General features: G+C 44.1%; 1 protein-coding gene and 5 non-coding genes across 6 annotated transcripts; 4 read left to right on the top strand and 2 right to left on the bottom strand.

Moving 5' to 3' along the window:
* Window positions 1-4730: 4730 nt before the first annotated feature.
* Trnag-gcc lies at window positions 4731-4801 on the bottom strand. Its single transcript has one exon. It is a non-coding gene; the product is annotated as a tRNA-Gly (tRNA).
* A 1173-nt stretch (window positions 4802-5974) lies between these two features.
* Window positions 5975-7477, top strand: Hspa6 (heat shock protein family A (Hsp70) member 6). The gene is given in 5 exon segments (XM_031389096.1): window positions 5975-6118; window positions 6187-6239; window positions 6241-6340; window positions 6343-6816; window positions 6819-7477. Coding segments are annotated over 5 exon segments (840 nt in total). The 5' UTR covers window positions 5975-5988; the 3' UTR covers window positions 6902-7477.
* Window positions 7478-10115: 2638 nt separating this feature from the next.
* Trnal-cag lies at window positions 10116-10198 on the bottom strand. The gene has a single exon. It is a non-coding gene; the product is annotated as a tRNA-Leu (tRNA).
* Window positions 10199-10723: 525 nt separating this feature from the next.
* On the top strand, window positions 10724-10795 carry Trnag-ucc. Its single transcript has one exon. It is a non-coding gene; the product is annotated as a tRNA-Gly (tRNA).
* Window positions 10796-11647: 852 nt separating this feature from the next.
* Window positions 11648-11719, top strand: Trnad-guc. Its single transcript has one exon. It is a non-coding gene; the product is annotated as a tRNA-Asp (tRNA).
* Window positions 11720-14773: 3054 nt separating this feature from the next.
* Window positions 14774-14847, top strand: Trnan-guu. The gene has a single exon. It is a non-coding gene; the product is annotated as a tRNA-Asn (tRNA).
* The last annotated feature ends 1018 nt before the right edge of the window (window positions 14848-15865 follow it).

Genomic DNA, 15865 nt, shown 5'->3' with positions numbered 1-15865 from the left:
GATAGTGTCCTTCAGTTTTTATTCAAGGGTTATCAGTAAGTGCTTTTTGTTGTTGTTGTTGTTGTTTTTTTTTCCCCGAGACAGGGTTTCTCTGTGTAGCCCTGACTTGTCCTGGAGCTCACTCTGTAGACCAGGCTGTCCTGGAACTCAGAAATCCGCCTGCCTCCGCCTCCCAAGTGCCAGGATTAAAGGCATGCGCCACCACTGCCTGGCTGTGCTTTTTGATTATTCAGTAGTATAACCTTATTTCTCTACCACACCCCTAAATCTCCTGAGGTGGAACTTTCTGCTTTCTCTGGGGACTCAGTTGCGTCCTGTGATGTTTTTCTGGAGGCCGTCTTATGAGAGCATGTTTTGCTGAGAACAGGCCTGTGGTGTTTTCCTGGAAGCTGTCTTGTGAAAGAGCATGTGATTTTTTTTTTGTCGGAGTGGACTCTTGAGACGGCTTATGATGTTTAAAAAGACTATAAAGATAACCCCACAGAGAGTGAGAGGAGGCGTGGATTTGCCTTGCGAGATTGTCTGGTCTTGGTTCATTTGCTAGTGTAACTTAGAGTGACTTAATGTAGAGAGAAACGGGCCTCCTGGTAACTCCAGCAAGCTTCCACAGACTATGCCAACTCGGCCGAGGCTCGTGGTTTCTTCTGGATTGAGTTGCTGCTACTGATGCATGTTCGGTGTTTTTGATTAGTCTGATATGTAGCGTGAAATATTTAAAAAGCAATCCAAGCTACACCCGCCAGGCACCAACCGGCAGGCTGACCTGTTCTCATCTAGGCAGACTCTCTGATCCTGAGCTCCAAAATCTCTCCACCTGGCTCGCTAAGTTCCATGACGGGTCCTTGCCATGCCAGCCCCACGCTTCCAAAATCCCACGGCTTTCGGGGATGTACTTCTTGCAAACCCATGCTTTTACCTTTCTCGCTGGAACCCAGTTGAGTCACATGAAGGAAAACACCACACAAAATTAGTTTAGAATCAACAGGTAACGCAGTCACTGGGCACAGCAACTAGCATCCTAACTAGTAAGCCATTCTAAGTTAAATCCTCCAGTGACAGATCCCAATAGATCTGTCACCTGAACCTGGGGCCTCTGCTGCTACCTACATTTGGCCTCCACACTCATCTCCCCCTCCCCAAGCCAAAATCCTCTCCTCTTCCACAATCCCTTACTCCAACCGGAAGTCCCGCCTACTCGCCCAGTGATTGGCTCCTTGGAATCTTTATTCATTAGGGGAAGGTTCACAAGAAGTCACATGAGTACACCTTCCTTCCTCAGCCCAGGCAGCCCCTCGTAGGGAAGTGGAATTAGTGTCAAAATACAAACAGCACCAGAGCTATCCACAACACTGACATTGCCGCAGGGCAGTGGTGGCGCACGCCTTTAATCCTCAGCACTTGGGAGGCAGAGGCAGGTGGATTTTTGAGTTCGAGACAAGCCTGGTCTACAAAGTGAGTTCCAGGACAGCCAGAGCTATACAGAGAAACCCAGTCTCGAAAAACCAACCAACCAACAACAACAAAAACACTGACATTGTCGCTACTGATTCATTTTGGAATCACTCCAAAGAACTACTTCTAAACAGGTCCACTTCCTATTAACCGTCTCCCCTACCTTTGATTGGTGGGCTAGAAGGGAGGTTGAAGCATTTAAGAACCCTTATTAAAGTAGGTTTTGAGAAATCTAAGCCTACAATCTCCTTTCCTGATCTATTTTTCTCCTTAGTTTTTTTTTATCATCAATCAATGCACGATATACTTGCTTGTTTAATGTGCGACTCCCCTCCCCCACCCATTAGTTTATGAGCTACAGGAGTGACTGTTTTGTTTGCCACCACATACTCAGCATTATGGCACGTGATAAAATACTTAATAAATAAATATGTGTGGATGAGGCACACTCTTTAATGTTTGAAATCAGAGATCATTAGGCTGCAAAGTCTTTATAGAAGGTGGTCCAGTTGGGTGGGGGTGGCCCAAGCCTTTAATCTCAGCACTCAGGAATGCAGAGGCCAGCCTGGTCTACATAGTGGATGTCAGGGCTGCCCAGAGAAACCTTGTCTCGAAAAACAAAACAAAAGCAAACAAACAAACAAAAAAAAACCAAAAATCAAACCAAACCAAAAAGTCCCCTCCCAACAAAAACAAACAATCAAGCAGGCAAACAAAAGTAGGTGGTTCAATCTCATTTTAAGGCACATGTGCGGCAGATGAAATCACTTGATCAAGAACAAAAGGCTAGGTGGGGTGACAGACTTTTTAGTTTGGGATTACACTATAAAACAGGCTGTAGAGCTTGGCTTTCTTTTGTACATAGTGTTGGACCATAGGTGTCCCTTCAGTCCACAGTGGTGGAGTTACTTTAATATACCCCACTGGGTTATTATCTTTCCGGAAGAAAACTGGCCATTTACACAGCAGGGGTTCTAGCATCTGTCTTTGCAAACTACAAGTTTCAGCTGGTGCTGGAGGCACTACCTGTAAGGCCAGCGTTAGGCAGCTAGCCAGGCGTTAACAGAGCTGGAGGCCATGGAGAATAGGCCTCCCTTTAATCAGTTTTGGACCTCACCCCTGGTTTACTGTATGTAGGGATGAGGGCATTAGGGCTTGGGTAAAAAAAATAAAATTAGAGGCAGATGCTTATGGAGCTTCACTGCTAACCCTGCTCTCTTACATGAATTCTAATTCAAAAGCATTTCTTTTCCTCCTCCTCCTCCTCCTCTGTTTTGTTTTGTTTTGAGACAGGGTCTCTCTACATAGCCCTGACTGTCCTAGAACTCACTATGTAGACCAGGCTAGCCTACTAACTCACATAGACCCGCCTACCTCTGCCTCCCAAGTGCTGGGATTAAAGACCTGCACCACCATGCCAGGCCCTATCCCCCTTTCTGTCTTCTCTTTAGATGATAACCAGAGACCCAAGTGTGCTTGCCTTGACAATTGTGTTTCTTACTGTTTTCTTGAACACACACACACACACACACACACACACACACACACACACACAGTCTGCTTGCAGACCTCCATTGCTGACCTCAAAAGGCCTGCCTTTCTCTTCTCCCTCCTGACAGTTTCTGGGATTTGCACTGGGCCCATTCTGTGGTTTCCTCTCAAATTCGAATAAAATGGTCCTTGGGTCTCCTTACGAGTTTGCCGGTAGGTTCTTTCATCGATGAGACGGAGAACTTGCAAAAGGGAACTCTGATTCCCTGGTGATACGCTGAGAGACCAGGAGTTAGTCAGACCCCCTTGTAGGCAGACAGACAGAAAGGCCATGGCTTGGTAGTAAAGGAGTTTCGAATTTCGAAGATGACCAGCGTCTGCCTCACCCCCCCTGCCTTGAGACAAAAGCCTGGAAGCTTAAAACAATGGCTTTGTAGGCCTTTGTTTCACTCAGCAGCCCCCTGCGGATGGACTGGCTCAGCAAGTCCCAGGCCAGCTCAGGATGAGTCACAGAGAACAGTTCTGGGTCAATCAATCATCCTCGATTTCTTCAAGCTGACTAACCCTGAAGTAGGGAAGGAAAATTCTTAAGGGGCTTAAGGCCACCTCCTCCTAGGTCTTAAGACTTCTGTACCCCCGACACCTCCGACACCCCCCACCCCCAAGCCCCACACACCTGTGCTTTGCAGAGGCTTTTTCTCTCTGAGTGTCATCTGAAGTACACCTGTGTCCTCACCTCCAGGAAATTCCTTTCTTACCTGAGGATCCCGTGTGTGGTGCTTGAGGTCTCCCCACTGTCACCTGCTGAGCTCGAGAATTTTATTGACTTTCAATTCTTTTACTGGCAGAGAAAACAAACTCGATCAAGACCCCTAGACTGTTCTAATTTGGGACACCCAAATTTGTATTCCCTGGTGAGGAGGGATGTGGGGATGTGGGGGGGGGGAGGGAGAGAGAGAGAGAGAGAGACTGCCTTTTCCCCAAGGGGATTAAAAAAAATCTTTTGGATTTTAATATAAGTTCAAATCAGGAAGTCAAAATGGAATGTTCTGAATTAAAGAAAATGGGGCACGATAAAAAGACTCAATTTTTAAATCTTCAGACAGTGCAGTTTCACCGCTTTATGAACACACCTCAGCCTCAGTGGTAGAGATCTCTGTGGGGGTTGGAGGACCCTTTCACAGGGATCGCTTATCAAATATCCTTCATATCAGATATTTAAATTACAATTCATAAACAGTAACGAAATTATAGTTATGAAGTAGCAAAGAAAATAATTTTATGGTTAGGGGTCGCCAGAACCTGAGGAACTGTATTAAAGGTATTAAACTGTATTAAACTGGAAAGTTGAGAATCATTGCTTTGGGACATATAATCAATCGGCTGATGCTACACTAATTTAATCGTCTGTATCTGAATCATGGGATCATTTGCACCCTAGAGAAAAACAGGGTTACAGAGGAAAAAAAAAACCACAAAGTCTCTCTAAAACATTCTGGGAACGAACGATGATTCTTTGGGGAAGGAACATTATAGAATTAGTCTCAAAAACAGGAGTGAAATTTGGGCTCTCATAAGCAGTGTTCTCTTACGAATTCTACGGCCACAGCGTTGTTTGACTTTCTTAGAGGTAAACCGGTAAAAGAATAAGAATGAAATCGAAAGAACTCTGAGTTTCGTGGGGAGGCTGGAGAAAGACCCGGGGTCAAGGGTCAAGCCTCTGAAAAGGAAAATTAAAAATAAACAAAAAAAGATACAAGTAACACACAGTTTGAAAAAGAGAAGCGTGCATTGGCCGGGAATCGAACCCGGGCCTCCCGCGTGGCAGGCGAGAATTCTACCACTGAACCACCAATGCTAGACGGGATATGCCCTTGCAGCACTCTCATTTCAGTTGATGTGTATTACTAGCTGTACTTCATATGTAACCATTCTCTTTGCATCAGTTTCGAAAGGCCCACCCTCGCGTTTCAAGGATTCATTCTTTCAAAACAGATCCTCGCCGCGGCCCAACTATTTCCATTTCTATCTTAGAAGCTCTGATTCTGTTTGCATGGACCGCACTCGCCGGGCTTCCCGTGGCAGCGGGGAGGGGCCTCGGGTTGCGCGTGCGCAGGACTGCTCTCCAAACAGTAACCTGGAAGATCCTTGCCCATGACCAGGGCAACGCACCATGCCAGCTACGTGGCCTTCACCGACGTCCTGAACGCGCTCCTTACGGTGCTCGACTGTAGGATGCCGTCCCGCAGCTCCTACTTGCGTGGGGTTCCACGAACCGAGGATTTGGAAACCTGCAATGGGTGGCAGAGAAAAGAGACACGACGCCAAGAGAAAGGTTCTCATCAAGGCGTGCTTTACTAAATGACAGGGGAGCATTTATACTCAAAGACAGTACAGGCTCACTAAAGAACTCAAAACCGAAACCAGAGACTTAGCTCGCTGGGGGTTTGGAGCCTATGTAAATGACTCAAGGACCAGATACCAGCTCCTTAGGAAGCCGTGATCCTTTGATCCCTCTTCCCCTTCCTGGAATCCCTTGTATCAATGTTTGAGCTTTGATGTCTGATTCTCACCTAAATGCCAATTGCATACCTGTACTGTCTTTGAGTATAAATGCTCCCCTGTCATTTAGTAAAGCACACCTTGATGAGAACCTTTCTCTTGGCGTCGTGTCTCTTTTCTCTGCCACCCATTGCAGGTTTCCAAATCCTCGGTTCGTGGAACCCCACGCAAGTAGGAGCTGCGGGACGGCATCCTACATATGGCGCCCCACGTTGGGCGCCATATGTAGGATGCCGTCCCGCAGCTCCTACTTGTGCAGGTTTCCAAATCCTCGGTTCGTGGAACCCCACACAAGTAGGAGCTGCGGGACGGCATCCTACACTCGACGCCAAAAGGCTGATAAACTGCAAGTTCACGGAGGCGACTGTGCAGCCGGAGAACAAACCCTGGCTCTTCCGGGTGGGTGAACGATGGCGGTAAGCCCAAAGTGCAAGTGTTTACGACCGGTGAGGTAGTGGCGTTCATGGTGCCACTTCAACGACTATGGACGGGGTGGAGTGGAGTGCCATCATCAACGTGCTCAGGATCATTAAAGAACCTACTGCAGTCGCCATCGCCTACGAGCTGGACCAGCCATGTGCTGGAGAGAGCAACGTGCTCAGGTTTTTGTTCTGTTTTGTTTTGCTTGTTGTTGTTTTGTTTTCTGTTTGTTTTTTATCTGTCACTTTCAATGTCTGTCAGCTCTAACAATGCACGCTGGCGTCTTCAAGGTGAAGGCCACATCTGGAGACACTCACTCATCTAGATGGAGGGGACTGACCCAACCAGATGCTGATGGATTTCATGGAAGAGTTCAGGCGCAAGCAAGGGATAGATGGGAATGGAAACGAGATGACACTCGCAGATTATGCACTGCCTGTGAGTGAGCCAAATTCGTGCTGTCCTCCAGCACCCAGTCGACCTTGGGGACTGACTCCTTATTCCAAGGTGTGGGTGTCTCCATGTCCATTACTCGTGCCTACTTTCAGGAACTGTGCCCAGACCTTTTCTGCAGCCCCCTGGAGCCTGTGGAGAAGGCCCTGAGGGATGCCAAACCAAGGCCCATTTAAGTCCACGAGGTCATCCTGGTGGATGGTTCTACCTGTATCTCTAAGGTGCAGAAGCGTCTATAAGACTTCTTCAGCCGCAGGGAGCTGAACAAGAACATCGACCCTGACGAGGCTGTGGTCCCTGGGGCTGCTGTGTAGGTGACTGTGTGGATGGAAGACAAGTGTGAGAAGATGCAGGCTCTCCTCCTGCTGGGTGTGGCTCCCCTGTCCCTGGGCCTGGAGAAGGTGATGACCACATTGATCCAGTGGATTGTCACCATCCCTAACAGACCCAAGCCTTCCCTACTTACTCAGACAACCAACCGGGGTTATTGTATACAGCTGAACAAGAAGGCAGGTTTAGCTAATCTCGGTAGGAGCAGTCTCTGTAGGGGAGCTGTACATATCCAGAGGCCATACACATCCAGGCGGAAGAGGGCTACGGTGGCCATTTTCTGCACACACTATCAACAGACTGGAAGAAGGCTTTTCCAGTCCTCTGAGCTCCACTCTCCTATGGCCTTTGACATGGCTGTATCCATGTCAACAGTCCACATTCTCTTACGTGATTATTGTAATCACAGCTACTTTTACCCAGTTCTTCCAAAGAATCAGAATAAATTAAATCATCACAGATGCCCATTACTAAGAAATCAAATACTACTGTCGATAGTTTCTTGCCTGAGTCCCAATTCCTGAATAGGATTGGCAATTACTTTCAAGTCTTCTTTTCTTTTCAGTAATTTTAGACTAATAGAAGATTTGCAAAGATAATATGGAAAATTACTGCTTGTCTGCCAGCCAGCTTCCCTAATGGTAAGATGGTACATAACGATAACTTATCAAACTTCAGCAAATGCCACTGGATAACTGTTACTGATTAAGCTGTTGACTTTATTCAGGTTTCACATCCTTCCACTCATGCACCCTTTCCTTGTTTCACCAGTTGATGCTGGATTTCATATTACACTGACTTATCATGCCTCCTAAATTCTATATACTCCATGATGACAGTTTCATAGTCTTGTTTTTTTTTCGTGATCTTAACATTTTTAAAAAATAGGTCAGGTATTTTATAGTCTTTTAATTTTGATTAGTCTGATTAATTTATTTTTTTTTTATGTTATTTGTATTTGTGTGCTTTTGTGAGTGTCAGCCTGAGGAGACCAGAGAGGGTACTGTTGGATCCATATTCTGCTGGTGAGCTGTCCAATATGGACGGGTACCTGGCAGCAGCCAAACTCAGATCCTCCGGAACAGTAGCAAGTCCTCCGCACTGCTGAGCCATGTCTGTAGCTCTCATTTGTCTGATTTAAAAAGATATTTTTACTAACTTTGTTCTTTGCTAGGGCGTGTTGACACTCAAGAAGCAGAGGAGAAGATTCCTGTGGTTTTTGAGGCCAGCCTAGTCTACCGAACAAGTTCTAGGCCACCCAGAGCTATAGGTGAGATTCCTTTTATAATAAATAAATAAGTAAATAAATAAATAAATGAATTCTCGTACAATTTCACATACCTACAAAATGCATTTTGATTATTGCCTCCCACCTGGTCTCTTCTTACTTTTTAAAAGACATCTTTTATTTATCTTCTGAGAACTTTATTCTCTTCCTGCTGAAGACTCCTCTCCTGCTGCCTTTAACAGACACTGACACACACCGTCCTCCAATCTCCTCTTTTTTTCCCCCTTCTCCCCGAGTCCAGTTAGTACAGTCAGCTGGAGTGTTGACCGATCCTGTTGGTTTGATCTTGTTCAGGCAACCGTTATGAGGTCATGTCCAACGCCACTTTCAGAAGGAAGATAAGTGTTTTGCAGCACTCCTCCCTACTCCCTATTCTGCTCCCTATTCTCCAGCCCTTACATTCTGTCCTCTCCCTCTTCCTCCGTGTTCCCTGAGTCTTGGGAGGCTGATGTAGATGTCCCATTTAGGGCTGAACATTCAACAGTCACATATTTTCAGCATTTTGATCATTTTTGGAGTTTCTGCCTTAACTGTTGTTGCTCATTCACAGAAAGAAGCCTCTCTGGCCAAAGCGGATGGCTCTCATCTATATTTATAAGCATCAATATTTAGAAGGGAGTTTGATACATCCATTTAGTAAGCAACAGTAGCAGGCCCTCCTAAGGCCATGAGCCCTACGTCCATGGGCCTTAACCAGCCTTACAGTACCAGTAATGGATGTCCTGTGGAACAGTCCTCACTCTAATCTAAAAGTGGCTGGTCACCCACACTTTTGATCATGCCGTGATTGCCCAGTGGGCACACCTTTTTATTTTGTTTTTTTAAAAACAAAACCTATTTTAATTATGTATGCATGTGCATCTGTGTAGCCTTGTGGCCTTAATAACACCTCCTAGCAATGTGAAAGCTAGCCAGCAAGGAGGAAATTTCTGGTCACTTCAAGATTGATTTTTTTTTTTTTTTTTAGTGTCCTGAAGCTATAGCATATTGTGTCTTCAATAATGGAGTCCTATTGTATAGCATGGTGGGCAACCAGGAGGAAATGCCACAGTCTCTGGGGCCTCTCTGACTAATAGCTCATACAGAGAGCGTCTACCCCGACATTGAGGTCTTCGTTTAATAACCTTCTCAAACCATCATGTTACACACTGGGTGCATCCATCAGATGTCATGCTGCTTTCAATGCTTGCCTCACATTCCTTTTACAAATTTTCTGACTGTCTGACATCTTTTTCCTTACAGGTCCCTCCTAAGAAAGCACCATGGTTTTCTTTAGTTTGGATACAGTGACTTTGTGTCCTTCTTCTTAAGTATTGTAGTGCCTGACATATTTTAAAGGCTTAGATGGCACAGAGTAAAAAGGTGGCCTCTTGAGAAGCCAGAGACAGAGCACTTCTCTATCAACACCGTCCTGTGAAGAGGACAGGCGAGACATTCCGAAACTTTAATACACATTCCACTTACCTGGGAATCCCATAAGAGGCAAGTCATCAGGCCCGAGGCAGAACCCGAATTCTGAATTTCTAATGAGCAGGCTATCTCACACCGTCACTTCTTATATCCATTTTACTAGGAAGAAAATTAAGACTCAGAAAGAGCTAATGCTTTTCCAAGAGTCAGAGTCTTGTTGGTCAATGACAGGGAATAGAGCAGTCTGTGACAAACTTTAACCGATCTAAAGCCCTTCCCATCCTCATGGTCAACCTAACAGCTTTCCCTCTTGTCAAAAAGACAATTTTCCCCTCCACCAAGCTTCTCTTAAACCAGAAAGTGTTTCTTTTGTGATCTTCTAGAAAAAGAGTGTCACGAAGAGTTTAGTTTTCTTGATTCGGCTATATGAAAGAGCACAATCATATAAATAGCAAATCTCTGAAATTAGAATTGGTGGTGGGGTTAAGCAAGGTGATAGAGAACCTAATGCTTACAAAAGTTTTCTAGCAGCGCTTCAGTATTGAAAGAGTTGAGATAATTGTAAGAAATTAAGGGATACAGGGTTGAGGAATTTTTTTTTTTAATTTTCTTTTTTCCGGAAGATAGCATAAATACGAGTGTTCAATTACAGTGGAAAACAAGAAAATGTGTTTGTCAGAAGTGGGATTGGGAAAACAAAAAACGTGTTTGTCAGAAGTGGGATTCGAACCCACGCCTCCAGGGGAGACTGCGACCTGAACGCAGCGCCTTAGACCGCTCGGCCATCCTGACATATGAGGATGAAGGTTTCATACATTTTTATAAGGGCTTTAATACTGATGACGGCACCGTCCGTGATTCCTTCCGATAAAAACAAACTCAAACTCGCAAGGAACGCTTTTGCAAAGCAAAACAAGTAAGCGTAGCTGACAGATCTTTCCTATCTCTTAATTCCGCATCACTTTAAACCTTCCATCATCCACCTCTTCTGAGAGCTTTCGGTTTCCTTTTCATCGGAAGGGCCGAGTCAGGCCGCAGAGGATATTTCTCCTCCCTACCCGGCGTCCTAAGTCGCTTCCCGAACCGGTGCCGGGTGGACTTTGGGAGCTGCATGGAGGCGCTGAGCGTTTGCGGAGCCTGGAACTGAGAAAGTCAGGCAGTGAACAGGGGGAGAAGCGGAGGAAATGTTTCCTCCGGGGCCGACGCCGGAGTTTTTCATGGGGTCCACTTTTAACATTTGCAGAAAACAGATACAAAACAAGCACAAGTAAATTGTGTCTTCTATTAAGGAGGCGAAACGAAGCTCCCTGTCGTGCTGCGTTGGTGGTATAGTGGTGAGCATAGCTGCCTTCCAAGCAGTTGACCCGGGTTCGATTCCCGGCCAACGCAGAGGTCTTCTTTTGTATCTTCGAGTGAAATTAACCCTAAGTTTTTCCCTTATTAGGTTAGGTATTTTCATTTCATCTCTCTTCTGTTTTGGAATCTTCTGATAAGATGGCTCAAATTGTAGCCGTCAGCTATTACACGATTGAAACTGACTGGTACGTGTAAAAATCGCATTTTAAAATTTTATTTTAATTGAGTTAATTAAAATAAATAATTAATGGAGCCATTAACTAAATGAAAAAAATGTAAATGGCTATCCTTTATAGCTACTGGAGAACTTTAAGCAGAAAACAGTCATACGAGTATTTTTGATTTATATATTTTTATGAAATCTATATAGATACTATTTGTTTTTCTGATTAAATTTTGAATGTAAAATACATTATAGACTTTGAAGACTAAGAAAAATAATCTAGCTAATAATTTTTTAATATTAATTACATGTTGAAATAATATCTTGTATGTATTAAGCTAAATAGAAGGTATTAAACTTAACACGTCTTTCTTTGTTATTGATTAAATTTGTCCTTCGATAATTTCTCACGTGTATATAAAGGACTTGTTTACGTTCACCTCGAGCCCTCCTTTATTTCCTTCCCACTCCCGTGATTCCTCCTTTCTGCCTTCAATCTCTTTCTCCACTTTCGTGTTTTCTTGGTTTGCTTTGTGACCTACTAATTTTAACCAGAAACCTGTTTCTCTCTACGATTTAAACCGGCTACTAGAAATTAGCAGATAGATACATTTCTCCATTACCTTTTTTGATGAAAACAAAATTTTGATAACTTCTAAGGAACAAGAATGGCTTACAAATATCTTTCTTGGGCAGCCACTTTGAACTCGCTGCCGCGGTTGTCCTCGTTAGTATAGTGGTGAGTATCCCCGCCTGTCACGCGGGAGACCGGGGTTCGATTCCCCGACGGGGAGGCTAGCTATTTTTAATCCATTCTTTATCTGCTATATCTATATCTTTGATTGGTCTTCCAATAAAAGAGGGATAATCACTTCTAAAAAATAAAGCTCGAGATTTATATTTCAAGAGCCTCTCTCTCTAACCAAATTTAGTGAAACGGGTGCAGTAGCCATTCAGTATGGGCAGGTTGTTAACCCTACCTGTATCGAAGCTTCTGACACTCTCACGCTTCTTAAAACCCCAGACATCACGATGATTCCCATCTTTGCTACACCGTAGGAAAGTGGCTGGACCGAAGTTTTCAAGTCCGAATTCGTTTCCACTGCCACACTGCAGGTGTGTAGATTTGGAAAACAGCCATCCCTGCTGGCGATGACACAGAATAACAAAAATGTCCTATGTGAACCTAGCATGGAAAGAGCACTGGTCAAAAAATTGACTTTTGTTTAATTTTTGTTTGCTTTAAATTACTACGGAAGAATGTGCTTCGATTCCTCTAGACTTTGTTTCCTACATACATAAACTGGATCCATGATCTTTGAGACCCTTTGCAGTCCTGAGAAGCCCGTTCTGCACTGTATAGTCAAGCAATTTGACCTCAAATTGCTCAATATTTTAAAGCCCCCAGCGTTTGTTATACACTTCATTGTGTTAAGCTATATAACTACACCATAATTATCTTAACAAGTTTATTCTGACCATTTATTTATTTCCAGTGGATTTTCCCGTTTTCTATGGTACAGCTCTCTCTCTCTCTCTCTCTCTTTCTCCCCCTCTTTCTCCTCTCTCTGTCTGCCCCCACCTCTCTGTGTTGAAATAATATTTTGAATGGTTCTTTTGAGTGTAAATGATTATATATGTAAAAGAACCTCACACATAGTATATATTCATTTTGGAGGGGAAAAAGATATTTGTTTTCCTATATTACATATTCCTTGTCAAAAAAAATAGAGAATGAATAAATAAATAAAAGGCACCCTACACTTATCATGAAGGAAACACTTGTTCTTATTTTGCTCAATATTTCTCTGGCATTTATTCTTCCAGTCCAGGTTTTTTTTTTTGTGGTGGTGATGGTGGGGATGAATGGGGCACATTTTGAACATAAAGTTAGGGTAAAAATGTGCATATTGCTTGCTATTGATAAGGCTGCGTTTTAGAGCTGCCTCTGCTTCACAGTGAAGTTGAGAGAAGATTACAGACTCTGGTTTCCTCCCTGTGTTCAGGCACACATGGCCTCCCCCACTAGAACTACCTGGCACCATATTTGTTACAGCGGCGAACTATCCTGACGTCACAAGCACCGAAAGACGTAGTGGCCTCCGTCAGTTCGCTCGGTGCTGTACATTTCATGAGTTCCGATGTTAAAACCAAACCAAACCGATGTTAAAGCCAAACCAAACCACACCAAACCAACAGAAAACCAAAACAAACAAAAAACTTACTTGACTTTTTACTTAGGATTGTTCTATTCCCACAGTTATTGAATGTTAGCTTAAAACATTCTTTCAATCATTTATTTCATTGTGTTATCCTATACGGCTACATCATGTTTCTTGATTAAGTCTCTCAGTTTTGAACATTTACGTTGTCTCCAGTATAACGTTCACCTGCTGTCCTAGAATCCTTAGCGCATGCCTCTTTCAGAATTGACTTTCCCTCGTATGACTCTCCTTTCTGGGATTTACTCTTTCAACCTTTTAAGTATTGTACGAAGATTTAGTATCTCTATTTACTCTACTATATAAAAACCATTTACTAGAACAACACCTTTAATTAGGTGGTCGTTAAATCCTGGTGTATGCTGCGTTTCCTGCTATGTTGGCTTTGTTCATCGCTTTCTTTCTTTGTTGTTGTTTTTGTTCTCTTTGAGTGTTTCTTTTCTTTTCCTTTCTTTTCCACCGTTGCTCTCTTGGATTGCTATTCACTGGCAGCCTGGCAGTCAGTCGGCAGGCAGGTGCAGCACTGGGGCAGTAGCTGAGCGCTTAGAAGCAGATTCACAAACGTAACCTAGAGAGAGCTAAGGGGGGGATGGCTTTTTGAAACCACCTGCAGATGACACTCTTCCCTCGACAAAGCTACATTTTCTAATCTTTCCCAAACAGTTCTACTACAATGAGCCTATGGGGCCATTCTCATTCACACTACCATAAAGTGCAGAACAATTTTTTTAAATGAAAAGGTCATGTAACAAATTATATATATATATACATATATATATATGTACATATATATGTGTGTGTGTATATGTTATATATGTTTTATATATACATAACAAGTATTAATACAAAAATACAAAATATGTGCATGTGTAATTTCTGCACATAAATATCTTTGTTTGTATGAAAATGTTGACCTGTGCTTAAACTTAATCTATGTATTATTGGAAGAGGCTGCAGAAACAGACACAAGGAGGTCCTAGTATGTGGAGGATCCAGAACACTCCAGAGACCTGGGCTATACAGGAAATGGCTCATTAGACCGCAGCCCTGATGACCATCCTTAAACTGAAGGCAGTAGACTAAAGGGAATGCGCCTTTTGATGTTTGTTTGCAGATGTGTCATTGTTAACATCGTTAAGTTACAAGAATTTAAAATGTCCCTGTTTTGCCCGGGTGACTCACGTCGCGGTAGACTTCAAGACAGCTGGTATGACTAGCTTTGTTACAAGAACCCTTAGTACTTTCTGCCAGACACGCCTGGAAATGTGGTTGTTATGTTAAAAATAATGAGCTCGTGGCTCAGTACTTGCGCACGCACATTTGCATACATAAATTAACTAGATCTGCCTGCAGCGGTTTCTAAACAAAAGCCAACTTAATTCCCAAACTCTCGGAAAGTATTGCTTTTGGATTTCCCAAAGACTGTTGGTTCGTTCATCCTCTTGTCTCAGACTCAGCGGGTAGAACCGGGACTTGTTCCTTATCAAAGTAGGAGATGGTGCCCTTGTCTACTATATTTACGATTAGGTTAATTTCTTTGTCAAATTCAATTGTAATTCTTGACAGATGTGAGCGACCAATATATTCTTTAGTAAGGTGACTTGACAGCGCCCCTGAGCATCACCTGTCTCTGTGGCGCAATCGGTTAGCGCGTTCGGCTGTTAACCGAAAGGTTGGTGGTTCGAGCCCACCCAGGGACGGTGGCAACGTTTTGTGTACCTCGCGTTCGTGGAGTTTGTGTTCAAAGGAATTCAAGCGATCTCCTTCAACTCATCCCCTGGAGCCTCGTGTCATTCCTAACGCCGACGTTCCTGCCTAAGCGTTTTGCCAGCAGTCTTTTGAAGCTAACCTGCTTTCTTATGTAGAGTTGCAAATTTACAGCCGAAAGGACATAGAAAGCTGATACTCTGTAGGAGTTTGGCTGTTCGGTGATAGTGATCCGAAGACAACGTCTTTTCTTTGTCCCCAGGAACCTTTGCCTGGCTTTCTTTCGTATTTCCGGACTCCCGAATCCCTCCCTGGCTGCCGATTTTTGGAGCGTCCATATTGGACGAGGTGCCTCCGCTTGCCACTCCTTACTTCCTTTTTAATCTCATCGTCGCCTACTGGTTCCGGAAAAGGTTCCCTTTCTCAGGTCTTTAATTCTCCGCTCCAGAAGCTGCCCTAGAATCCGTAAACTCCGAGCCCGACCAGCGATGCCATCTCTTTAGCTTGGACAGCAATGTCTTTTTGTAAATGGCCCCGAAACTGTCCCTTTCCCTCACTGGCTCTTTTAGACACAATAGGTAGAACGGCACCTCTTCAACTCACGGTTTGTCTTTTGAATCTTTGTCCTGGACTTTCAGCTTCTCTCTCCCTCCCTCGCTCCCTCCCTCCCTCTCTCTGGCCTGGTAAACTCTCCCGAGATGAATCTCCTCTGCAGGCTTTCTCCAGCCTCCCGCTACCTGCCTGTTTTACTCATGAGAAAAAAAGGGAAGAGAACAACTTGGGATGAGACCGATTTGTTCACGTGATCTTCTCAGCACCTACTGGCACACCGTAGGTGAGAAAGGCAAGCACAGGCGACATTTTACTACCTTGGTGTTGTGTTTTATAAAAAGATAAGGAAAGAAGGAATATATTCGGTAGACGATGTGGGGGAAGAAGGTGCCTCCCCGGGCCCATGCTGAGGCATCCCTTCCCCCTGAGGGACCAGCCACACGAAGGTATAGTCTAGAA

Source organism: Mastomys coucha, unplaced genomic scaffold, assembly GCF_008632895.1.
Source record: "Mastomys coucha isolate ucsf_1 unplaced genomic scaffold, UCSF_Mcou_1 pScaffold1, whole genome shotgun sequence".
Classification (NCBI taxonomy): Eukaryota; Metazoa; Chordata; class Mammalia; order Rodentia; family Muridae; genus Mastomys; species Mastomys coucha.
This window is presented reverse-complemented; position numbering and strand designations above follow the sequence as displayed.